This window comes from Euleptes europaea, chromosome 20, assembly GCF_029931775.1.
Source record: "Euleptes europaea isolate rEulEur1 chromosome 20, rEulEur1.hap1, whole genome shotgun sequence".
In the NCBI taxonomy this organism is placed as follows: domain Eukaryota; kingdom Metazoa; phylum Chordata; class Lepidosauria; order Squamata; family Sphaerodactylidae; genus Euleptes; species Euleptes europaea.
In genome coordinates, this window is record NC_079331.1 from 13,119,477 (window position 1) to 13,144,723 (window position 25,247).

The following is a 25,247-nucleotide window of genomic DNA, read 5'->3' on the forward strand; positions in this document are numbered from 1 at the left end:
GCTATTTTAATGTTTTTAAATATTTTTAACCTTTACATAGCGCTTCAAATAAATTATATTTTCAGTATTTATACACAGTATATTTATATACATTTTCTTTCTACGCAATCTTGGGTACCCAGCACCACGTAAGATGCCATCACCTTTGATCAATTTTAATCTCTGTAGAAGAGGCCTGAGACTGAGAGCGTGTCTGAACTGAATATCCCCTCTCAGTCTCCTCTCAGGCTAAACATACCCAGCTCCTTCAGCCTTTCCTCATAGGACTTGGTCTCCAGACCCCTCCCCCATCTTCGTTGCCCTCCTCTGGATACGTCCCAGCTTGTCTACATCTTTCTTAAATTGTGATGCCCAAAACTGACCACAGTACTCTAGGTGAGGTCTAACCAGAGCAGAGCAAAGCGATACCATCGCTTCGTGTGACCTGGACACTATACGTCTGTCGATACAGCCCACGATCGCATTTGCTAATTTCTTAATTAGCAAATGTCTTAATAAGCATTTTAAAAAGAGGTTGCTGGTATCACATGTGGAACCCTCAAAAGCCATTTAGACTGACGCAGGGACCAGAAACCACATTGGAAAAGCAGGATAATCCCAGTTATCCCAAACTCCCTCCAGCCTAAGCGAAGCAAGGAGGGAGCCAAGAAAGCCTCCCTTGGGAGGGAATTCCATAATCTAGGTGTCACTACTAAAAAGGCCCCGTCTCTTGAACCGCAACCTAAACCCGCACCCCTGGGCCCAGCAGCAGGGAGCACACGCGCCAAGAAGCCGCTAACCTGTCATGGAGTTCTCCGATGTACACAGCTGCTCCCGAAGCTTCTCGACGTCGTCAGGATGAACCTGCTCATAGAGGGTGCTGCCAAACCATTCCGACTGGGGCTGGTTCAGGACAGGGGTGACGGAGTCGGACACGTAGATCACTCTGCCCGTTTCGGCGGCGACGACGAAGAGGAAGCCGTCGGCAGCTTCGAGGATGAGGTGCTTCAGTTCCTGGCCGAGAGAACAACGAAGCAAAACATGAAGCAAAACGTGCAAGCGCTTCCAAAGCATCACCGATTTTATCGGGCATCTTTCCGCAGCTCCTTAAACCTGGTAGTTCCGTAGACAGCTGCAGATATTTGTGGGCTGCATCTTCCCTTAACCGAGGCGCAAGCCTTTAGAATCCTAAAACGAAAGATCACAGACATCGGGAAACAATCTCTTCTTGCTAGTGCCATAAGCTCTTGCTCGCCTCTATTCTATGGTACCTCCATGACCCCGAGCTCTCTACCTGGTTACTTCTACACTCTGACCTCCCCCTTCCTCAGACGCCTTTTTATGCAGGCCTGCTTAAATATCCTTCCCACGGCCTGGACCAGGGGCAGATATGCTAAGATCCCCCATGCGAAAAGGCTATGTTCTTGCGCTCATGGCCAAGCCGAAACAGTGGCCCATGTTCTGCTACACTGTGAGCATGGCTCACCCTTTTGCAAACAGATCACCGAACCCCTCTTGAAAGACAGCCCCGGCGGCACTGACAAGGAGCTAGTCAGATTTCTCTTAAGCGATAGTCATTCTCAGGTTACTGCAGGGGTTGCCAGCTTCCTGGGACTTATTTTAAATTACTCTAATCCACGTTTATGATTTTAAGGAAGAGTCCCATTTTAGTTTTAAAACCTTCTTTTTACCTAAATATGTTATATATTTATTTTATGCCAATAAAGGTTTTGATATTGATATTGAATGGATATTTGTCCAAAATCTTTTTATTTTTTTTGCAGGACCTCCAGATATGAAGCCCCTTTGACCGTTTCAAATCTCCCTCACTCGTCACCCTAAACGTGGCACCCAAGCCCACTTGTTAGGGAATCACACTTGGCTGCGACTAGCCCCTCTTCGGTGCACACCTCGCTGACGATCTGTGTCTGCTGCCACGCAACACCTAAGGTCCTTCAGAAGATCTACATCAGCAAGGAATCCCCAGGGCTAAATTTCTTGCCGGGTTGGCTTCTGGCCGAAACACTTGCCCTAGTGCTGAGAAATTAGTACTTTTGTTAAAAGACACCGATGGGTTTGTTTCTTACAGGACTTCCCTGTATGCTCTGGCGGCAAAGAAAATAAGGTCCAATACAGTTGCTAAGAGAGCTGAGCCTTTGGGTTGATTTTAATGGTTGGAAGGTCCCGTTCGCCGATGGGGACACCCCCACAATTTTTACTTATTATTTCTCTGAATGCATTGAGTTTCGAATAGTTTTATTATGTATATTTTAGCATAGTTTTATTATATTTATTATCAATCCAGAATTTAATTAACCTTACATTTCCTTTGTTATGTATCTGAATCCTTGACATGTTTGTAGTAAAAGGTAAAGGTCCCCTGTTCAAGCACCGGGTCGTTCCTGACCCATGGAGTGATGTCACATCCCGACTTTTACTAGGCAGACTCTGTTTGCCAGTGCCTTCCCCAATCATCTTCCCTTTTACCCCCAGCAAGCTGGGTCCTCATTTTACCGACCACGGGAGGACGGAAGGCTGAGTCAACCTTGAGCCGGCTACCTGAACCTGACTTCCGTTGGGATCCAACTCAGGGCATGAGCAGAGCTTGGACTGCAGTACTGCAACTTACCACTCTGCGCCACGGAGCTCTATATGTTTGTAATGGCCTATAGCTAAATGCAAGTGAAACCATTCATTTATTCATTCATTCATTCATTCATTCATTCAACAAGGAAACCCCGGAGTGGCGTCCCAGCCTCTTAGGAGCCAGCTACCTGCTCAGTCAGGAAGGAAGGCTTGTAGGCTCCGTCTGTCGACTTGTTCCCCGTGCCCCTCATAGATTTCATGTGCGAGACCGCCATGCGGAGAATGGTCAGCTTGTCGGGCTTGCGAGCCAAGGCGCTGCAGGTGGGGACCATGTCGGACAGTTCGGTGATGTACTGGGTCATCTTGTTCCTCCTGCGCCTCTCGATCTCGCTGTGGTTCTCCCTGAAAAGAAGGGGGCAAACACACACACACAGAAAACAAAAAGGGTAAAAGACGGGGCACTTGAAATCGTCACAATAATTCAAGAATACTAAAAAAGGGCTCTGTTGCATGCTAGCTTGACCAAGAAATGGAACCCAACACAGACACGGGACAGGTTAGTTATCAATGGCTCGTGCTAAATTCCACACGATTAACAGTTTCAGAGGGTATCCATTTTGGTCTGCAGTAGAAGAGCTAGGTTCGAGCCCAGTAGCGCCTCAGAGAGCAACAAGGTTTGCAGGGTATAAGCTTTCAAGAATCAAGGCTCCCTTAATCAGATAACAAGGGAGCTGACTCTCAAAGGTTTATACGGCAAAAATCTTGTCGGCCTCTAAGGTGCCACTGGACTCGAATCTAGGATTAACAGGGCATTTCAATGTCCTATGTCCAATAAAGTCAATGTCCAATAAAGTCAACAGGCTTAAAAGGCCTAAACTTTATTTAGGATTGCACCCTAAAGTATAACCTGCAGGACTTCTGGATAAGGGTACCTGTACACCTCCCACGGCATAAAAAATTGGTCCATAGTGTCCCTACGTTTGTTCCTTTACTGTCTTCCATGCTACTGAACTGGTGCTATTCGCTGAAACATTGCCCGTCAAAATACTCTGCATGCATCACAACACTTATCAGGAGATGCTGAAGCACACAGAAAAAGTAAAGGATCCTCCACCTCCATTTTACAGTTGGGAAAACGAAGGCTTGAAGGCTGCTTCTTGCTGGCATAACTGTCTCCAAAGGCCTCCCTGTGATTTTTCAACCAAGGAAGAGGAGCCTCGTCCCCATTTCTGGGGCCGGGCCAGATCTTTCCTTTACACTGAAATTAAAAGATGGCTCTTTAAAGGCAGGGGAGCTCCGTGCGTTCGTTCAAGCTCTGCCCTGGCTCCAACACTTGGATGGTGACGTATCGGATGCTTTTGCAAGCTCAGTTTGATCTGGGGAGGCAGGGAAGCAACCCTGACTCAGGGACAGCATTGCAGGGCTCCAAGGTGGAAAACAAAGCTTCGTAACAAGCTACAATTTCAACCTGGTTCTTCCAAAATTAATAGAAGAAGAGTTGGTTTTTATATGCCGATGTTCTCTACCTTTTTTTCCAAACTGGCTTACAATTTCCTTCCCTTCCCCTCCCCACAACAGACACCTTGTGAGGTCGGTGAGGCTGAGAGAGCTCTAAGAGAACTGTGACTAGCCCAAGGACACCCAGCTGGCTTCATGTGGAGGAGAGGGGAATCAAACCCGCTTCTCCAGATCAGAGTCCACCGCTCTCAACCACTACACCACGATGCCTTTCTCCTACAGTAAAACTGTAGGAGAAATTATTCCCTTATAGGAGTTATTAATCCATCGGGAAGAGTACGGTATAAATAATACTCTGCCCCAGTTTATCTCAGCAGAAAGATACACTACGCCCAAAGTTGTGCATAATCCACACATTATTATTTTATTTTTTTTAAGTTCAGGGCTCCAGGAAAGGGTGCCATGGAACGATCATAAATAGGTGCCATGGAACAATAAATAGGTTTGTTCAGTGCTTGCAAATTTTATTATTTACCTTATTGTTGCTAATCAAGGAACAGCGGGAGTACGTAGCTTTGCAAAGCATTAACGTGAACCCCCTCTGTGCCCTTGACCCAGAAATGGTTATTCAGCCCCTCTCTGGACGGTTTCAGCAGGCACCACCCTTGGGCCCTTTCATGCTTATCTTCAGAACCAGAAGGGCTAGAAGATTGCTTCCTTTTTTAATATGCATGTAAAGATCTTCTCTGACGCCCATACCCGACGTTCTGACCTATTTCTTCAATCTCGTGGATTCTCTGCACACTCTCAAGCCCTGGCTGTGCTCTTATTTATCCCAGCATCCTGCAACGTCTGAAGGTTACTACTTATGCCCTGGATCCTTGCCCATCCTGCATGCTAAAATCATGGTAAGGACCACATCGACGAATCCCTGGTGTCTATCGTAAATCAGTCGCTCAATCGATCCCTCGGCCACTCGAAGAAGGGTCTTTTAATACTTTAAAAACCATCTCTACAAAAAAAAAAGATGTTGCCAGTTACCGCCCAGTCTCCAATCTGCTTTCGTTGCTGCGGTGTGTGTTTTTATATTGCTGACTCACTTTCACGGAGTCAGCAACGAAAGCAGATTAGAGACTGGGCGATAACTGGCAACATCTTTTTTAAATGTTTGTATCAGGCAGCCCGTACAAGATTTATTCCTCCACTGGTCAAAAACTTCCCTGGCCGATCCGATTTACCTCCTCCCAAGCTGTTATAAAAAAGATGAAAAACTTCAGGTTTCTCTCCAGACCGCTAAATTCTGCCCCGCAGCTATTAAAATCCGGCGAACCCGGCTAGGAAAAGAATAAGCGGTTCAATGTACTATATAAAGGGGGTCATCGTTAAGCCTGTGATGTCTTGCATTTTTAACCTTATCTTTTAGACCTGTAATATGAAAATATAAGAGCCCCGTGGCGCAGAGTGGTCAGCTGCAGTACTGCAGTCCAAGCTCCGCTCACGACCAGAGTTCGATCCCGACGGAAGTCGGTTTCAGGTAGCCGGCTCGAGATTGACTCCACCTTCCATCCTTTCGAGGTGGGTAAAACAAGTACCCAGCTTGCTGGGGGTAAAGGGAAGACGACTGGGGAAGGCACTGGTAAACAAAGTCTGCCTAGTAAATGTTGGGATGCGACGTCACCCCATGGGTCAGGAATGACCCAGTGCTTGCACAGGGGACCTTTACCTTTAATATGAAAACAGGTACAGGTTACTACACTCTGTGTATTTCTGGTCATTGACTATATTATTAAAGGTATTGCTGACTCAGTTGAGAGCCTAGGGTCAGATTGGATCCAGCATTACTGCAGGAGAAGCCAGTCCACGCAGCTGCACAAAAGCACCTTCTTCAAACTCCATTTAGCCTGGAAGATCACCTTGACTCGGCCGATCCGGTCACCCGGGATCCACACCACGGTGCCACCGACCACACCGTCCTGCACACTACATCGGTCTCCCCTCTACGTCAACCCGGAGACTGCGGCTGGTGCAGAACGCCGTGGCCCAGCCGTCACCGAGAGCCAGGAGGAACATGCACATGACCCCCACTCCGCATTCACTCCACTGGCTGCCCACCAGTTTACCAGGTTCAGTTCAAGGTATTGGCTAACACATACTGGTCTTGGACCCTCCTATCTGCGGGGCCGCCTCGCCTTGCACGCTCCGCCACGCCAGCTTCGCTCATCTGCCCAGGGCCTCCGGCAGCTGCCGCCCTGCAAATGGGCGAAATCAACAACTGCCCCACATACGTGGATTTCTCCGTCGCGGCCCCCACCTTATGGGATGGCCTCGCCTGGGGGGGGTCGGGGAGGCGCCCCCTCTCCCGGCTTTCTGCAAGCTAACGCAAAACCGAATGATTCAAGGGGGCGTTCACACACAGGCAATGAGGCTGCATTTGAGGAAATCTTTATGACTGGGATATTACAGGCAAAATTACAGGCAAGGAATTTAATATCTTCCCCCTTCAAGAGGGTTTCATAAAAGAAATTATATTTTCTGACTTAGTGAAGCCTAAATGTGAAAAAGGCAAAACCTGCATAGGTTTACTATATATTTGATATACACCATTTTAAACTCAGTCATAAAGATTGGTATACTGACATATATTTTTGTGTAATTTCATTCTGCATTTTATGTATGTAGACCACTAAAGAAGGCCACGTGGCCGAACCACGTATGGTCGCATTTTTGGTCTAAATGTTTGGTTGTTATTTTGTGCCTATGTGTGTTATATGTTCATATGTACAACAGAAATATAGAGGCTACATTAGGGCCTTAGACAAGTGATGGATTTTTATTGTATTAAATATATTAGATAAATTTTCATAAAATCATTCATAGTATTTATTTTGGCCCTGTTGTATGTTGTTTTTGACCTTAGGGTACAGAATTGTTCAGAAAGATGCTTTAATGATGGGAAAGGGACTGTGGACTATGCTACTGGGTAGAGTACATACTGCCCTGACCTGGATGGCCCAGGCTAGCCTGATCTCGTCAGATCTCAGAAGCTAAGCAGGGTCAGCCCTGGTTAGTATTTGGATGGGAGACCACCAAGGAATGCCAGGGTTGCTGTGCAGAGGAAGGCAGTGGCAAACCACCTCTGTTAATCTCTTGCCGTGAAAACCCCAAAAAGGGGTCACCATAAGTCGGCTGCGACTTGACGGCACTTTACACACACATACACACACACAGAGTACATACTATCTGTATTATCTTACAGTGTGATTCCTGCAGTGTTTAACATGTCAAGTTAATACTTGTGCTTCCTTTCATCTTTGTCTTGGATTTCTCTGATTTGTCTCTGATTTCAACTTTGTCTCTGACAAAGAGCAAGTGGGGGGACCTTCTAACACACTGCTACCCACAGGGGATTGAGGACAAGGGACACCAAACATTTCAAGTGACTCTGACTGGCAACAGAGTCTGACTGGGAGGGGCAGTGGCTCAGTTGGTAGAGCATCTGCTTGGCATGCAGAAGGTCCCAGGTTCAATCCCCAGCATCTCCAGTTAAAGGGACCAGGCAAGGTGGTGATGTGAAAGGCCTCCGCCTGAGACCCTGGAGAGCCGCTGCCGGTCTGAGTGGGCAATACTGACTTTGATGGACCAAGGGTCTGATTCAGTAGAAGGCAGCTTCATGCGTTCATGTGGATTGAGGGTGCTGCGCACACAACGCTGCCCACTCTAGAGTAACCCCTTCAAGCTTAACTAGGCCAATGATATCCGCTGCTCGGCGTTTCCCCTAAAACAGGCCCATCGTTGGCTCCAGGAGTAACAGACTCCGCTTTCATTCTATGCAGAAGGCGCCGACTTCCGGCTCTCTCTTTGCTCCTACCCAGTCCACCCTTTTCCATGTGGACCAGCCACATTTCCAACATTGTCCACTCTAGGAACAAACACAACTTGCTGTCTAAACTAAGGAGCAAAGACTGAAGCTTTGGACTTTGGTTTAGGAAACGATTATCCCTCCCTGTTCTCTCAACGCCTACCTTGCGTATTATTCCTTATCACCAGAGATTTGATCATCATCATACCTGTACAAGAAAAGAAAAAAAACAGACAAAAACACAAGTAAGAACGTTACTGGAAACTAGGAAGGTGATGGCATAGTCAAAGGCCAGTATTACCTTGTATATGCACATACCAAGCACTGCAATCTCAGAGTATGAATGGGTGCCATTTTTGGATACTCATCATTGTACATTAATAACTGATTGAAATGTAAGATGTGTAGATTTGTTATATATAACACACACACACACACATATATATATATATATATACACACACACACATATGAAATATATATATATATATATATATATACACACACACACACACACACACACACATACACACACACGTTATATTTTTCAGTGGGGAACAACGCCACAGAGTCCACCCTCCAAAGCATCTTATCCAGAGGAACTGATCTCTGTCGTCTGGAGATAAGCTGTAATTCTGAGGGATCCCCAGGTCCCACCTGGAGGCTGGCATCCCTACTTGGCAGCACACGGAATAAATCCCCAGACAGACTGGTTGAAGAGTCTTGTATTCATGGGCAGGGGTGCACATGTGGACACAAAGTTGAGCTATTTTACGGGCAGTCTGTGATTCTGCAGTGCAAAACAATTTGAGTCTGGAAATTTTGATGTGTTGGCGTGTGATGGGTCAGTTGACCGAATGAATAAAATTTTATTTGATCTGAAAGTTGAGCTATTTGCTCCAAGGTAAATTTTTTTTTAATTGTCTCACCTTGAAAATTTGCTGGGCCCTTCCCCATCTTCATCGTCAAACTCCATTCTGAAAAAAAAAGTTACCGTTTTCTGAATGAGTCATTGGGGTTTAATCAGGCCTCGCGCCTGCTTTTCTGTTTACTAATACTGAGCCCTTTCTCTACTAACAGCCACCCTCCCAAGCCAAAACCTCTCATTCCAGTCAATATCCGCAATTCCAAATAACTTCCTTTGACCATTTTCTTTGGATCCTAAAGTTAAAGAACGCTCACGGGCCTTTTCCCAGGAACGCTACCCATGGCCTCAAGATTGCTCACCTTCCTCTGCAATACGTAGCCCTTCATTTCTAACTGCTGCGAACAGGGGAAGCACATATCTATGCGTACAGAGATGAGAACTCCAGATGTTCCACGCAAATTCATCGCAGCAGCAAAATTTAAACCAGGAACGTCCAGGTTCACCGTGCCGGCTCTCAGGCACGGGGCTATACCAGCTCTCCACCGACGTGACTTGCATTGTGCTTATTTGGGATGGACCGCATCCACACTTTGCGATTCTATCTCTTATGTATGAGCGTCTTGGGGAAAAAAATAGCATCTTGATCAAATCCTGGGCTGCACCCGTAACTGCTTCCCTTCTTGGCACAAAAGGAATCTTGCAATTCTTTATGGGTAGGGAAACAGTGACCTCCAGTGGACAATTTGGCTATCTAGTGAACAAGATACCAGGGCAACCGGTCAGCCACTGGGTGAAGCAGGATGCTGGAGGAGATGGACCACTGCTCTGATCAAGCAGGGCTCTTCTTATGCATGTTTCTAGTCCTCAATTCCCCCCCCCTTGCAAGCACTGAGTATTTTCTGTGGTTACACATTGCAGAGGAAGACAGGTCATGGTGGGTCAACCTGTCCTTCAAGGAAGTATTTAAGAACATAAGGAAAGCCCTGCTGGATCAGATCAAGGCCCATCAAGTCCAGCAGTCTGTTCACACAGTGGCCAACCAGGTGCCTCTAGGAAGCCCACAAACAAGACGACTGCAGCAGCATTACCCTGCCTGTGTTCCACGGCACCCAAAATAATAGGCATGCTCCTCTGATACTAGAGAGAATAGGTATGCAGCATTACTAGTATCCATTCTAACTAATAGCCATGAATACCCCTTTCCTCCATGAATATGTCCACTCCCCTCTTAAAGCCCTTCAAGCTGGCATCCATCACCACATCCTGGGGCAGGGAGTTCCCCAATTTAACTATGCAATGACAAAAGGGATACATTATAAAGATCTGCATGGCTGTTCTTGTGAAAAAGGATGATATTCATTCAACTTTCTGCCACTCTTGATCTGCTCACTGAAGAACCCCTGGTAAGCTTCAGGAGCTCTGAAAAACTGAAAGCCAATGGAACAGACCAGTGCCCCAAATTCCTTCCAAACACAAGGTGCCTTTATGTCACTGGTCCTTCTCCCCCCATGCTTTGGTGATCGAGCTGTCAATGTTTTGGGGGACACTGTGAAAAGAAATACCCTGCCCACCCTACCCCCATCAGATAATAAATTACACGACATTCAACAGCAGCCAAGGCTGCTTCCAAAAAAGACAAATGATCTCATTGCAGAGAAGAAGATTCTTTTGTCTTCATTTACACATTTCCACTCCACCGGGCGACACTGGCACTTTAGAAAAGAAAGAATAAACCTCGTTTTATTGCAATTATCATCTCTTGGGGAAGGCCAGAGAGAAAGGGAAAGACAATTCTTCAACAGCCAATGCAACATTTAATGAAGCAGGCCGCATTCAGGATCTACCACTTTTCATCAATTGTGTTGAGCAAAAGCTTGGCTTCTATTATTATTATTTTTACCCCACCCTTTCTTAGGCCACCCAGCAAATTCATAGGAGAGGAGATATGCCTGGGAAGCATCCTGGTTAGCAGCCCTGTCTGTTGGCCGCTACACAGAGCCTTTTAGACAGCGCCTTCCTCTTTCCTAAATAAACACTTTGTTTACCAAGGGATGGAGTCACACAATTCTGAAACTCAATTCTGAGGAGGAGGAGGAGGAGGAGGAGGAAGAGGAGGAGGAGGAGGAGGAGAAGAAGAGTTGGTTTTTACATGCCAACTTTCTCTACCACTTAAGGAGGAATTAAACCGGCTTACAATCACCTCCTCTTCCCCTCCCCAAAACAGACACCCTGTGAGCTGTGAGGTGGCGCTGAGAGAGCTGTGACTAGCCCAAGGTCACCCAGCTGGCTTCATGTGCAGGAGTGGGGAAACAAATCCAGTTCACCAGATTAGCCTCTGCCACTCAAGTGGAGGGAGTGGGGAATCAAACCGGGTTCTCCAGATCAGAGTCCACTGCTCCAAACCACTGCTCTTAACCACTACACCACGCTGGCTCTCTAGTAGTAAACTTTCTCAACTTATTGGACGATCAAACTCATCATTACCTGCTCTACTTCTGCCTGATGCTATTTACTGTCTCTACCAGCAGCCTTCTACGGCGGAAATCTTCCTAGCTCTGGCAGCCACTGCACTTTAATTGGAGATGCTGACGTCTAGCCCAGATACTAGGAAAGCTTCCTTTGTGACTAGGCTAGAAGTCAACATTTAGTACCCTTTGATACAAGTGTTCTGCGACTTCAGAGCTACGTGTCGGAAAGAAAAGCTTCCGATTTCACTTCAAACACAGGAAATGGACTTACCCTGAGCGCCTCTTTCCCCCTCTGGCGGGCATGGATCCTGCCATCCTCACTTGACCTGCTGCCATGGGCGCCACCGGCAACGTCACCGAGCCGGGTATGTCCGACGCCATCTCTGCAACGTGGAACAAAAGGACAGCGCCAACGCCGGTGAGCAAGGCATTCAAGGAGGCCGGCAAACTCAAAAATAACTGTGAAAGTCGCATTTCGTATTTATTTAGACAAGGAGGAGGAGGAGGAGGAGAGAGAAGAGAAGAGAAGAGAAGAGAAGAGAAGAGAAGAGAAGAGAAGAGAAGAGAAGAGAAGAGAAGAGAAGAGAAGAGAAGAGAAGAGGAGTTGGTTTTTTATATGCCGACTTTCTCTACCACTTGAGGGAGACTCAAACAGGCTCACAATCACCTTCCCTTCCCCTCCCCACAACAGACACCCTGTGAGGTAGGTGGGGCTGAGAGAGTTCCAAGGGAGATGTGACTAGCCCAAGGTCACCCAGCTGGCTTCATGTGGAGGAGTGGGGAAACCAACCCAGTTCACCAAATTAGCCTCCGCCGCTCATGTGGAGGATTGGGGAATCAAACCCGGTTCTCCAGATTGGAGTCCACCGCTCCAAACAACTGCTCTTAACCACTCCACCACGCTGGCTCTTGGAATGGGGAAGCCAATCCAATTCACCAGATTAGAGTCTGCTGCTCCTGTGGAGGAGTGGGGAATCAAACCCGGTTCTCCAGATTAGAGTCCACTGTTCTTAACCACTACACCACACTGGCTCTCCCTGCTTTATACCCTGCTTCCCTTCCACCATCATTCCTTCCTCCAATTTATCCCCACAACAACCCTGCGAGGTGGGTGAGGCTGAGTGAGACAGCGACTGGCCCAAAGTCACCCAGCAAGCTTCCATGGTGGAGTGGGGATTCAAATCTGGGTCCGATGATGATGATGATGGTGATGATGATGATGATGAAGAAGAAGAGTTGGTTTTTATATGCCGACTTTCTCTACCACTTAAGGGAGACTCAAATCGGCTTACAATCACCTGCCCTTCCCCTCCCCACAACAGACACCCTGTGAGGTAGGTGAGGCTGAGAGAGCTCTAAGAGAGCTGTAACTTGCCCAAGGTCACCCAGCTGGCTTCATGTGTAGGAGCGGGGAAACAAACCCTGTTCACCAGTTTAGCCTCCGCCGCTCATGTGGAGGAGTGGGGAATGAAACCTGGTTCTCCAGATCAGAGTCCACCGCTCCAAACCACCGCTCTTAACCACTACACCACGCTGGCTCTCTACAGCAGGCTGACTCTCGCAGCCAAAAACTCTTTACACACCTTATTTAGGACAGCATTTGGAAGAATGGAAAGGCCTCCTTTCGCCGTGCCCAGGGAGTTCTGTGAAGGATTCCCGTTTAGGTACCCAAACTCAATGCCACGAGGGAGCTTTTATGCAATATCATTGCCACTGATCATTACTCTCAGGAAAATTTGCCCGGTACATTGATTTTTATTAGGAGAACACTCATTTGGCCAAAAAGCAAAAACCGGGCCGAGAGACTGAAACCATGTACTTTTTAAGAGAAAGAAACCCAGAAGTGAAACGCCCGCGGTACTGACGCGGTTTCAGCGTGGCCGAAGCCTTGAGATGCACCACGGCATTTAGACGATTCGCATCATCTAACCGCATCTGTAAACCCAAACGAAGGCAGCCAGCGCCAGACGTAGGCTGCAGCCTGTACCAGTGGTCTTCAGCCTGTGGGTTGGGAGCCTCAGGTGGGAGCCAGCGTGGTGTAGTGGTTAAGAGCGGTGGTTTGGGGCGGTGGACTCTGATCTGGAGAACCGGGTTCGATTCCCCACTCCTCCACATGAGCGGCGGAGGCTAATCTGGTGAACTGGATTTGTTTCCCCGCTCCTCCACACCTTGGGTTAGTCACAGTTCTCTCTGAACTCTCTCAGCCCCACCTACCTCGCAAGATGTCTGTTGTGGGGAGAGGAAGGGCAGGTGACTGTAAACTGGTTTGATTCTTCCTTAAGTAGTAGAGAAAGTCAGCATATAAAAACCAACTCTTCTTCTTCTTCTTCTTGCAGAAACTCTCCTGCTGGTCCTGAACTCATGCAGAGGTGCCATTTTTTTTTTTTTTGCTTCCTTTTGGAAGGCCCTGCTGCATACAGAGGAAGGGCTCCAGGACTCCAGCTTCTCCTTGCCCACAAACTCAGAGAAGGAGCAGTAGGAAGGGAGGAAGAGATGACCCAGAGGTTGGAGAGAATCCCCCCATGGCTCTCTCTGATCCTTGGCTGCTTCCTCCCTACTGGCCACCCACCGGTGCGCCGCTTATTTCCGGTCCCAGCTCTGCCGGTCTGCTTGCTGTCCATGGTCCTGACTTTGACTCCAGCGAGGTTATCGCTCTGGCTCCCCCTCTTCCTGTCACCTGATTCTAACGTTGCATGGTTTTCTATCATGCGCTTGCAGCTCAGTAGCTCTTGGGCCTGGAGGAGCTGAAGACCACTGGCCTAGACCCGAAAAAGCACATTAGAAGAAGAGCAGGTTTATATCCCCCGATTTTCTCTACCTTTAAGGAGACTCAAAGAGGCTTACAAGCACCTTCACTTCCTCTCCCCACAACAGGCACCTTGTGAGGTAGGTGGGGCTGAGAGAACATAAGAAAGGCCATGCTGGATCAGAGCAAGGTCCATCAAGTCCAGCAGTCTGTTTACACAGTGGTCAACCAGGTTCCTCTAGGAAGCCCACAAACAAGACGACTGCAGCAGCACCATCCTGCCTGCGTTCCCCAGCATCTAATATAATAGGCATGCTCATAAAAACATAAGGAAAGCCCTGCTGGATCAGACCGAGGCCCATCAAGTCCAGCAGTCTGTTCTCACAGTGGCCAACCTGGTGCCTCTAGGATGCCCCCAACCAAGACGGCTGCAGCAGCACCATCCTGCCTGTGTCCCACAGCACCTAATATAATAGGCATGCTCATAAGAACATAAGAAAAGCCCTGCTGGATGAGACCAAGGCCCATCAAGTCCAGCAGTCTGTTCACACGGTGGCCAACCAGGTGCCTCTAGGAAGCCCACAAGCAAGGCGACTGCAGCAGCGTTATCCTGCCTGTGTTCCACAGCATCTAATATGGTATGCTCCTCTGATCCTGGAGAGAATAGGTTCTGAGAGAACTGTGACTAGCCCAAGGTCACCCACCAGGCTTCATGTGGAGGAGTGGGGAAACAAACCCGGCTCACCAGATCAGAGTCCACCGATCTTAGCCACTACACCACGCTGAGCTCTTACAGATTTTAATCTCACAGACCTGCATTTATGCTTCAAGAGTACCGATGCGCAGAATGTGGTGGTGAGCATGGAGTGAAATTTCGGGGAAATGTGCCCTGCACCAGCTCAAAGTCACTCTCGTATTACATCACATGTTCTAGGAATCAAAACAAGCCGCCAAGACAGACCCCAGGGACTTGGAGACAAATTAAGCTTTGCAAGTAGGTCTACAGAAATCCCTGGCCATTCGCTTTTTTAAAATAGCCCAAACGTCTCTATATTATAAAGTGTGGCACAATGACAACTTGTTTAAAAGCAAGAACCAGGACACTTTCATTTTAGTCTGTTGCCTACTCACCTAGAAGAGGTTCTGATGTACCACAGGTGGTTGGGTAACTGGCTTTTTAAAGCCTGCCCATGGGCATCAACCTGGCTTGAAGCATGTTGACTCTGAAATAATTCCCACTGAGTCCAGAAGAAGAGGAAAATAAGAGGTTTGTATACCCTGCTTCTTCTCTACCTTTAAGGACTCTCCAAGCGGCTTACGATCACCTTCTCCTTCCCACAACAGACACCTTGTGAGGTAGGTGAGGCTGAGAGAGTTCAGAGAGAGCTGCGACTAGCCCAAGGCCACCCAGCTGGCTTCATGGGTAGGAGAGGGGAATCAAACCCGGTTCTCCAGGTTAGAGTCCGCTGCTCCTAACCACAACACCACACTGGCTCCGGTGGTATATTAATGGCCAAGTATGCGCAGAAACCCAACATACAAGGCAAGCATGAGGATTAAAAAAAACTACTAATCTCAGGTTTCTATCTGTCCTGAATTACCAATTCCCTCCAAATATTTACATTTAGGGGGGGGGGAGAGAAAATCAGATGTTTCTAAACACAAACCCACAATACATAATAACATTTTTTTAATGACAGGTTTTTAAAATAGTGAGTTTTGAGCCGAGCACGATATTAGCCCCTTGCTCTTAGTCATACCAAGCCAAGGCAGGTAATGAAATAATTTTATGAGCAGATGTAAAGGATGGGGGGGAAGAACACTGTATGGAGCTTAACAAGCAAGAGCCTCACTAAAATCAGCCCTTTGCAAAATCTCCACTGTAAAATAACGGTTAACCCCACTACCCCACTACTCTACTGTAAAATAATGGTTAACCCCATTGGCAACGTAATCATAAATCTCACAGTGGGAAAATAAGCAGAATTCTTTTGAAATAACAGTAATAGTTATGTGCACACCTTGTTTTTCCTAACAAAACAAACCCTTTCCGGCCAATATACCAGTTATAGCAAATTCCCACGGTCTTCCCACCCCCACCCCCCCAAAAAAGGGGGGATTCATTATCACAAGGCCACTGGAAACAAAACCACCCAGCAACGTTCCCAAGCTGACCAGCCTCAAACAGATCTCCTCCCACCTTTTTCCAGAAGAAGGTCCCCCAAAGATGCTTCTCACTTCCTGGGATGGCGCCTAAGAAACAGCCATTTTTATCCACGCCTAAGGAACAGCAAGAAACCTCCGGGAAGAAACACGGCTGCATTGGTATTCCACTCCGAAGCCGTCGTTCCAGACCTGTTTACCTTCGCTGTGGACCATGATTCAGCGGGAGGCAAGCCCCCGTGCATACTGATTCTTTGCACAGGAAATTACCAGCATTTTCTACATTAACCACTTCGGATCTGGCGGAGGGGGGATTGGAGGGAAAGGAGTTTAACCAATCGCTCACAATCGCCTTCCCTTCCTCTCCCTGCAACAGACACTTTGTGAGGCAGGTGGGGCTGAGAGAGTTCGGAGAGAACTGCGACTGGCCCAAGGTCACACAACAGGCTTCATGCGTAGGAGTGGGGAAACCAACCCGCTTCACCAGATTAGTCACATGAATACATGAAGCTGCCTTATATTGAATTCGACCCTTGGTCCATCAAAGTCAGTATTGTCGACTCAGACCGGCCGCGGCTCTCCAATATCTCAGGTAGAGGTTTTTCACATCACCAACTGGCCTAGTCCCGTTATGCCAGGGATTGAACCTGGGACCTTCTGCATATCAAGCAGATGCTCTGCCACTGAGCCACAGCCCCTCTGCAAATGAACACACGTGAAGCTGCCTTATACTGAATCAGACCCTCGGTCCATCAAAGTCAGTACTGTCTACTCCAGTGGTTCCCAACCTTTTTTTGACCAGGGACCACTAGGACTTTTTTGTTCGGTGCAGGGACCCCAAGGTTCAAAATAAAAATTCCGAGAATTTGAAAATAAACTTTAATCATAACTGTTAAACATTAAACTTAGAATAATATTTGAATATATTTTATAATAGAGAACTTTTAATTTAAAATATTAATGTATTATGGGTTTATAACTTTGTTTTGCGGACCTTAATTTAGTTCTCGTGGACCCCTGGGGGTCCATGGACCCCTGGTTGGGAACCAGTGGTCTACTCAGACCGGAAAGCTCTCCAGGGTCTCAGGCGGAGGTCTTTCACATCACCTACTTGCCTGCCCCCTTTAACTGGAGATGCCGGTGATTGAACCTGGGACCTTCTGCATGCCAAACAGAGGCTCTACCACTGCGCCACAGCCTCCCCCACATACAGTCCACCGCTCATGTGGAGGACTGGGGAATCAAACCCGGTTCTCCAGATTAAGAGTCCGCCGCTCTTAACCACTACACCACGCTGGACTGGAGAAGTGGGAAAAATCAGGTGTACTTGATAGATTTAAGAGCATCCTGGCTGCTGTGGGAGAAGACCAATTAAGTTAGTGGGGTGCCAACAGAAAAAGCCTCAACAACATGGGATAGGATAGCCATAAGCTGCATATTTATACTCCCTGGAAAGGAACACACGTAGGAGGGCTTATACACTGGGCAGTGGTGCAGCCCTACCACCCGCCATATTAGAAGGGAGATTTAAGAGGATCCCCAGGGTGGAGAGACTTTGCCCGTGTAACGCAGGGGAGCTGGAAACCACTGAGCATGTATTTTTTAGATGTCCCCTCTACAAGTCAGCCCACTTCAATATTATTGACCTTTTGATTAGGGAAATGGGCTCCGGTGAGGAGGGTAAATGGACCCAAAGGTTTCTGCTGGGAGACAGCTCACCGATCACCACCCAGGTCGCAAAATAACTGTGCAGTAGAAATGGAGCGACGTCGCCTTAATGTACTTCCTTAATCTGTGGAAATGTAAAATTGGGTGATTCCTAATTGTGTTGGCCTTGGTTGTAAACATCTACTCTGTATGGTCAGTTTCTGTTTTCATAGAATCATAGAGTTGGAAGGGACCACCAGGGTCATCTAGCCCAACCCCCTGTACAATGCAGGAAATTCACAACTACCTCCCCCCCAAACCCCCAGTGACCCCTACTACATGCTCAGAAGATGGCCAAGATGCCCTCTCTCTCATCATCTGCCTAAGGTCACAGAATCAGCATTGCTGACAGATGGCCATCTAACCTCTTCTTAAAAACCTCCAGGGAAGGACAGCTTACCACCTCCCGAGGAAGCCTGTTCCACTGAGGAATTGCTCTGTTAGAAAATTCTTCTTATGGCTAGACGGAAACGCTTTTGATTTAATTTCAACCCGTTGGTTCTGGTCCGACCTTCTGGGGCAAAGGAAAACAACTCGGCACCCTCCTCTATGTGACAGCCCTTCAAGTACTTGAACATGGTTATCCTATCCCCTCTCAGTCTTCTCCTCTTCAGGCTAAACATACCCAGCTCCTTCAACCTTTCCTCATAGGACTTGGTCTTACTTGTTTTATCTGGCATAGTAGCCGCAAATAAAACTTATTTATTTATTATTCAGGATAGCCATAAGGAACAGTGGCAACTAGTATCTGCCAGGAGGAGTCTTGTTGGGAACAGTGCGGCTTCACAACGCTCAGGCAAACATTTCACTTTATTGTGCATTCATTTGCTACTTGGCTTCAATATACACTCACCAGCATCTCTCCTCCTCTCTCAGCAAATTCGTCACAACAAATATCAGTTTACCAAGCAGTTTCAAACATGTCCACAGAACGCACATTTTGGCCTCGAATACTGAATCCTTATAGATACGTCTAGTGGGGCTAATGACTATTTTAGAGCTCTCGCTGTCTTCGGCCCTGCTGGGTCAGCAAACCGGGCACGTCTGCCCGACTCCGAATAATAAACTGGCTTTTTATCTCTGCCTAAGGCCCTCTTCATCAACCTAAACAAGCGGAATTGAATTTTTGAAAGTGGAATCCTCGACAAGAAGAGAAACTAAGCAATGGATCCCTTACCTAACCTCTCCTCCACGATTTGCTGAACAGAGCCGTTTGGTTCCAAGGCACAGGTGGAATGCCTCCTGTCCTGGGGAAAGCAGACCCCAGCTCAATTTGCTTTGCGTCTAGATGAATAAGAAGTTCAGCCATGCACTAGGATTTCCATCCCAACCGAAAACACAGCTGTGTGAACAGACCGCTGGACTTGACGGTCCTTGATCTGGTCCAGCAGGGCTTTCTTTATGCTCTTAAGCTGCCCAAGGCTGCAGTCCTACGTATGTTTGAACACACATGAACACATGAAGCTGCCTTCTACTGAATCAGACCCTTGGACCATCAGTATCGTCTACTCAGACCGGCAGCGGCTCTCCAGGGTCTCAGGCAGAGGTCTTTCACATCACCTACTTGCCTAGTCCCTTTAACTGGAGATGGCGGAGATTGAACCTGGGACCTTCTGCATGCCAAGCAGATGCTCTACCATTGAGCCACAGCCCCGCCCCTAAAAGAGCACATGAACACATTAAGCTGCCTTATACTGAATCAGACCCTTGGACTATCAGTATCGTCTACTCAGACCGGCAGCAGCTCTCCAGGATCTCAGGCAGAGGTCTTTCACATCACCTGCTTGTCTAGTCCCTTTTAACTGGAGATGCCGGGGGTTGAACCTGGGACCTTCTGCATGCCAAGCAGATGCTCTACCACTGAGCCACAGCTCCTTCCCATGGCTCTCCAGGATCTCAAGCAGGAGTCTTTCACATCACCTACTTGCCTGGTCCCTTTAACTGGAGATGCCGGGGATTGAACCTGGGACCTTCTGCATGCCAAGCAGATGTTCTACCACTGAGCCACAGCCCCTGAAACATAGTGGGGTTTATTCCCACTGTGACATGGCATCTGTCCTGGCTGAGAGGTGCCCAAACGGTAGCTGAGAATTCAAACATGGACGCTTGCCATCAGCAAAATGAAAAACCCAGGTAGGATATTTAATTAGGACGCATAAAGGAAGATTCAGTTCTTAAACTGCTTGCCGCTGCGCGCACTAAAGGGGGAGCGATGTTCTTGAGTAAGCACTGCGGCTTGGCTGCTAGAAGGGCTTGTAATTAAACCCTTCCACTCTTGGTTGACTTTAGGGGAGAGACCAAACCGGAAAGGGCTCGTTCTCTACCTATTTTGTTAGTTGCATCGGATATTCTGTGGAACTTTGCAGTCTGTCCTCGGACAAAAATCATCATTAAATTTGATGCGTCTCCATGGATGAATTTCAAAAGAAATGGAAGTTCTACTGTTATGCACACCTGAAAGTGTAAAATAAGGTATTTGTACGCCAAGTATAGTGTGTGTAGAGGATAGATGAAGATAGTTGAATAAATGGCAAAAGTAGGCAGTAAAATGTGGAGAAATAATTTACAGTACAATCAAAGTAGGGATGACAAGTATAACCAAGTGTAGCAATACTAGACACTGTTTATAATTTTATAATTTAGAATTTTGGTTAACTAGAAGAACAAGATGCTTACATGATATATGTAATTTAGAGTAGTTCATCATTAAGATAAATCCACTGTATGATTTAAACGAGTGATCTCTATTATTTACTAGTTCACTTATAATTATTTACCGATTTCCTTGGAAGAAGGTCTAGACTGTATGTATGTGTAGCTGTAGGCTTTTGTAATGTTTAAAATTTTAATAAAAAATATTTTAAATTTTTTTTGCTGTCTCTCCTTTACCATAAGAACTTGATCTTGTCCTGAATAAAAAGCACACTTTACTAATCCAATGTGGAAGGTACAATAGACCCCAAAGGAAATCATAAAAATAAAAGCTTGGGAGTTAGCAGGAAGCTGGTATCAACTGCAAAGAAAACCGCAATCTACACATTACTATTTCCTTTGGGGAGCAAATAAATAGAACAGCAAAGACACCAGGGAGAAAACACAAGGAAAAATTATATTTCATCCATGTCACCCTATTTAGAAAACGTATATGCCGCCTGTCCAGTAACCTACTCGAGGCAGCTCACGAAATAAAAAATGGTACAAAAAATTATCAGTTCTAAGCAGCCATAAAACCAAACCATAAAACCTGCCATTAAAAACAAGCACAGTATAAAACAGCAACCTAAAAAAGATACTCGTAAAAAAAAAAGTCCTCGAGCTACAAGCAGACCATAAAAACGGCTAAGATAGATGGAACCGTCAGGAAGCCATCCAGACAAATAGCTACCACACAATCTTGTGACAATGAATGCCAAAAGCTAAATTTACACATTCTACGAAGAAGTATTTCCTTAGAGATATACACAGTGCCCAAACCAAAAGAAATAGAGAGAAAGTCCCTGCCTTAAGGACATTATAATGCAATTAAAAAGCAAAACAGAGGGTATGTGGAAACAGCAAGGGCAATAGTAACCCCGGTGTGTGTATAGGGGCTGACATATGAAAAAAGGAATCATTTGAAAGTGTGCACACGTATCCAGGAAGCACAGAGCAAAAATGGAGGTCTCATCCAACGGTTAATAGACTTTTACACTTGTGTAACATATTTCAGAGGTGGAGATGAATTGAGGAACCACCTTCTCTTTCTCTAATCTGGAGAACCGGGTTCGATTCCCCGCTCCTCCACATGAGCGGCGGAGGCTAATCTGGCGACCTGGATTTGTTTCCCCGTTCCTGCACGCGAAGCCAGCCGGGTGACCTTGGGCTAGTCACCGCTCTCTCAGCCCCACCCACCTCACAGGGTGACTGTTGTGGGGAAGGGAAGGCGATTGTAAGCCGGTTCGATTCTTCCTTAAGTGGTAGAGAAAGTTGGCATATAAAAACCAAGTCTTCTTCTTCTTCTCCCGAGGAAAGGGGGGGGGGCTTTCCGGCCAATTCTCCCCAACAGAACACAACTTCAGCGCCGTTCAAGCCCCCCTACCCTCCCTGCGGAGCGGTGGTACCTTGGCCAGCGTTCATTCAGATTCAAACAATGGTAACCAAGAGGCAGAAACACTGCTGAGTTTAGCAGTACAGTTTCTAAAGAGAGAGAGAGCCTGCCAGGTACAGTAGCCGTAAGAGGGATCTGAATGGGAGAAAGAGGACGAGGGGTGGGGGGAGTAAAAGGAAATGCCAACTAGATGGCTGAACTAAAAAAGAGATATATTTTTTTGCAAAACCGTAAAAAAATCTTGGGAAGCCAAGAGGAAATAAAAACGGGAGGCAGAATCGGCAAGGCAAAATGGCAAGGATGTATAAAGTGGCAAGGTGGCATAAGAAGGAAAGGGAACAAACGTGGCCCGCGATATCCCTTCCTGGCATTCAAGGCTTTTCCGCCTTCCTGTTCCAAGAAGCCCCATACTGATGCATGCCGAACTGTTTCAGGCCTTCTCTTTCTCATAAGTGCCAGGCACTGGCCGAAACGCAAGAAGCGCCCCACTTATTAGAGACATCCTGCTCTAAGAGAGGCTTGAGGAAACCATGGGGGTTACCACACTTGTATTCCCTGCAATGTATTAAGAGTTTGAAAACATTATAAAAAATACTTTTCACACTTTCGGCGTATTCCCAGCGATGTATTAAGATTTTGAAAACGTTATAAAAAATTCTGTTCGCACTTTCTGTGTATTTCCGCCAATGTATTAAGAGTTTGAAAGCGTTATAAAAAATACTGTTGGCACTTTCTGTGTATTCCCAGCGATGTATTAAGAGTTTGAAAGCGTTATAAAAAATACTGTTCGCACTTTCTGTGTATTCCCAGCGATGTATTAAGAGTTTGAAAACGTTATAAAAAATACTGTTCACACTTTCTGCGTATTCCCAGCCATGTATTAAGATTTTGAAAACGTTATAAAAAATTCTGTTCGCACTTTCTGTGTATTTCCGCCAATGTATTAAGAGTTTGAAAGCGTTATAAAAAATACTGTTCGCACTTTCTGCGTATTCCCAGCAATGTATTAAGAGTTTGAAAACGTTATAAAAAATACTGTTCGCACTTTCTGCGTATTCCCAGCGATGTATTAAAGAGTTTGAAAACATTATAAAAAATACTGTTCGCACTTTCTGTGTATTCCCGCCAATGTATTAAGAGTTTGAAAACGTTATAAAAATACTGTTCGCACTTTCTGTGTATTCCCAGCGATGTATTAAGTTTGAAAACGTTATAAAAAATACTGTTCGCACTTTCTGTGTATTCCCTGCAATGTATTAAGAGTTTGAAAACGTTATAAAAAATACTGTTCGCACTTTCTGCGTATTCCCAGCGATGTATTAAAGAGTTTGAAAACGTTATAAAAAATACTGTTCGCACTTTCTGTGTATTCCCGCCAATGTATTAAAGAGTTTGAAAACGTTATAAAAAATACTGTTCGCACTTTCTGTGTATTCCCGCCAATGTATTAAAGAGTTTGAAAACGTTATAAAAAATACTGTTCGCACTTTCTGTGTATTCCCACCAATGTATTAAGAGTTTGAAAACGTTATAAAAAATACTGTTCGCACTTTCTGTGTATTCCCAGCGATGTATTAAGAGTTTGAAAACGTTATAAAAAATACTGTTCGCACTTTGTTTGGCCCCTTTAGCTGTGAAGACGTCTTCCAACCATTTATAAGCCGTGGTATCCAAAAACCTTTTTAAAGCGGTGTTTTTTTATAACGTTTTCAAACTCTTAATACATCGCTGGGAATATAAAGTGCGGTAACCCCCATCGCTTTAAAAGGGTTTTTGGATACCACAGCTTATAAATGGTTGGAAGACATCTTCACAACTAAAGGGGCCAAACAAAGTGCGAACAGTATTTTTTATAACGTTTTCAAACTCTTAATACATCACTGGGAATACAAAGTGCGGTAACCCCCCACGACAGGAAGTCCCGTCTGAATTCCTATGAAATTAGCAAGATTCTCAGCCTCTTCCCCTTCTCTAACCAGGATGATTTTCTAGCAGAACGGGGGGGACGCCTTCCATTATCCCGACAAAAACAATTGGGTGGTCTTCTCAGAGAACCAATGGATTCTCAGAACCAACGGGTTGAAATTAAATCAAAAGAGTTTCTGTCTAGACATTAGGAAGTTTTCTAACAGTTAGAGCGGTTCCTCAGTGGCACAGGCTTCCTCAGGAGGTGGTGAGCTCTCCTTCCATGGAGGTTTTGAAGCACAGGCTAGATGGCCATCTGTCAGCAATGCTGATTCTATGAACTTGGGCAGTACATGGGGGGGGGCATCTTGGCCATCTTGTGGGCACTGGGTGTGTGTGGGGGAAGTAGTTGTGAGTTTCCTGCATTGTGCAGGGGGCTGGACTAGATGACCCTGGTGGTCCCTTCCAACTCTGTTTCTTCAAAAAAACATCTCTTTCACAAAGCAAAGGTTCATACTTAGCTTCTCTCTACCTCTCAGGAGCGGAAGGTAACACTTTTGTGTCTGCAGGGGCTACCCATTCAGAAGCAGCGGCCCCCATTATAGCTTGGCTTGGAACATTGTAAGACTGACCACGTGGCAGCCGCTTTGCGACGGTGCTCATGCCCCGTCCTCAACATTCCCAAAGTGCCCGCAGGGTGAACAGGACTGGGGATGTGTCTGCAATTTTATATTTATTGTATTATTATTGATTGTTGTAAGCCGGCCTGAGTCTGACCTAGGCCAAGAAAGGGCAGTTAGAAATCTAATAAAATAAAATAGTTAGATCCCAAATTAAGACTGACAATCTCCAGGTGGGGCCTGGAGATCTCCCAGAATTACAACTGAGGGAAGGGTTTGGAGAAGGGTGGTATAATGCCACAGAGTTCACCCACCAAAGAAGGGTGGGGGGAATGGAAGAACCATGTCTCCCTGCTGTGCTAGCTTTCTACATGCAATATCCTGGACAATTTATCTTGTCTATGGTGGTTTAATATTGTAAATCGTGTTATGAAAACTTTGTGAACTGGTATTTAAAGAGATACTAAGCATGGGAAAAATATAAAAATAACAAAAGAATTGGAAGTGGCTGCGTGTTGGGATATTTTTCCTTAACAGGAGATTAGCCAGCCTCTATATACAACAACCTCCAGGTGATGGCTGGAGATCTCGTGCTATTGCAACTGATCTCCAGGCAACCGAGATCAGTTCACCTGGAGAAAACAGCTGCTTTGGAAGGTGGATTCGGCGGCATTATACACTGAAGCCCCTCCCCTCCCCAAACCTCACCCTTGTCAGCCTCCACCCCCAAAATCTCCAGGTATTTCCCAACCCGGAGCGGGCAACCCTAAGGGATCTACCATCTCATTCTTCTGCATATGG

At 46.4% G+C, this 25,247-nt stretch overlaps 1 protein-coding gene across 1 annotated transcript in view; it reads right to left on the bottom strand.

Moving 5' to 3' along the window:
- Window positions 1-25,247, bottom strand: part of ARNT2 (aryl hydrocarbon receptor nuclear translocator 2) — a 93,987-nt gene that overhangs the window by 64,911 nt on the left and 3,829 nt on the right. The window contains exons 2-8 of the mRNA XM_056866086.1: window positions 19,012-19,076; window positions 16,165-16,244; window positions 13,788-13,977; window positions 11,490-11,601; window positions 8,812-8,859; window positions 2,754-2,967; window positions 780-993 (exon numbers count right to left, since the gene is read on the bottom strand). Of these exons, the coding sequence (XP_056722064.1) occupies window positions 780-993; window positions 2,754-2,967; window positions 8,812-8,859; window positions 11,490-11,601; window positions 13,788-13,977; window positions 16,165-16,244; window positions 19,012-19,076 (923 nt within the window). The remainder of the gene's footprint in view (window positions 1-779; window positions 994-2,753; window positions 2,968-8,811; window positions 8,860-11,489; window positions 11,602-13,787; window positions 13,978-16,164; window positions 16,245-19,011; window positions 19,077-25,247) is intronic.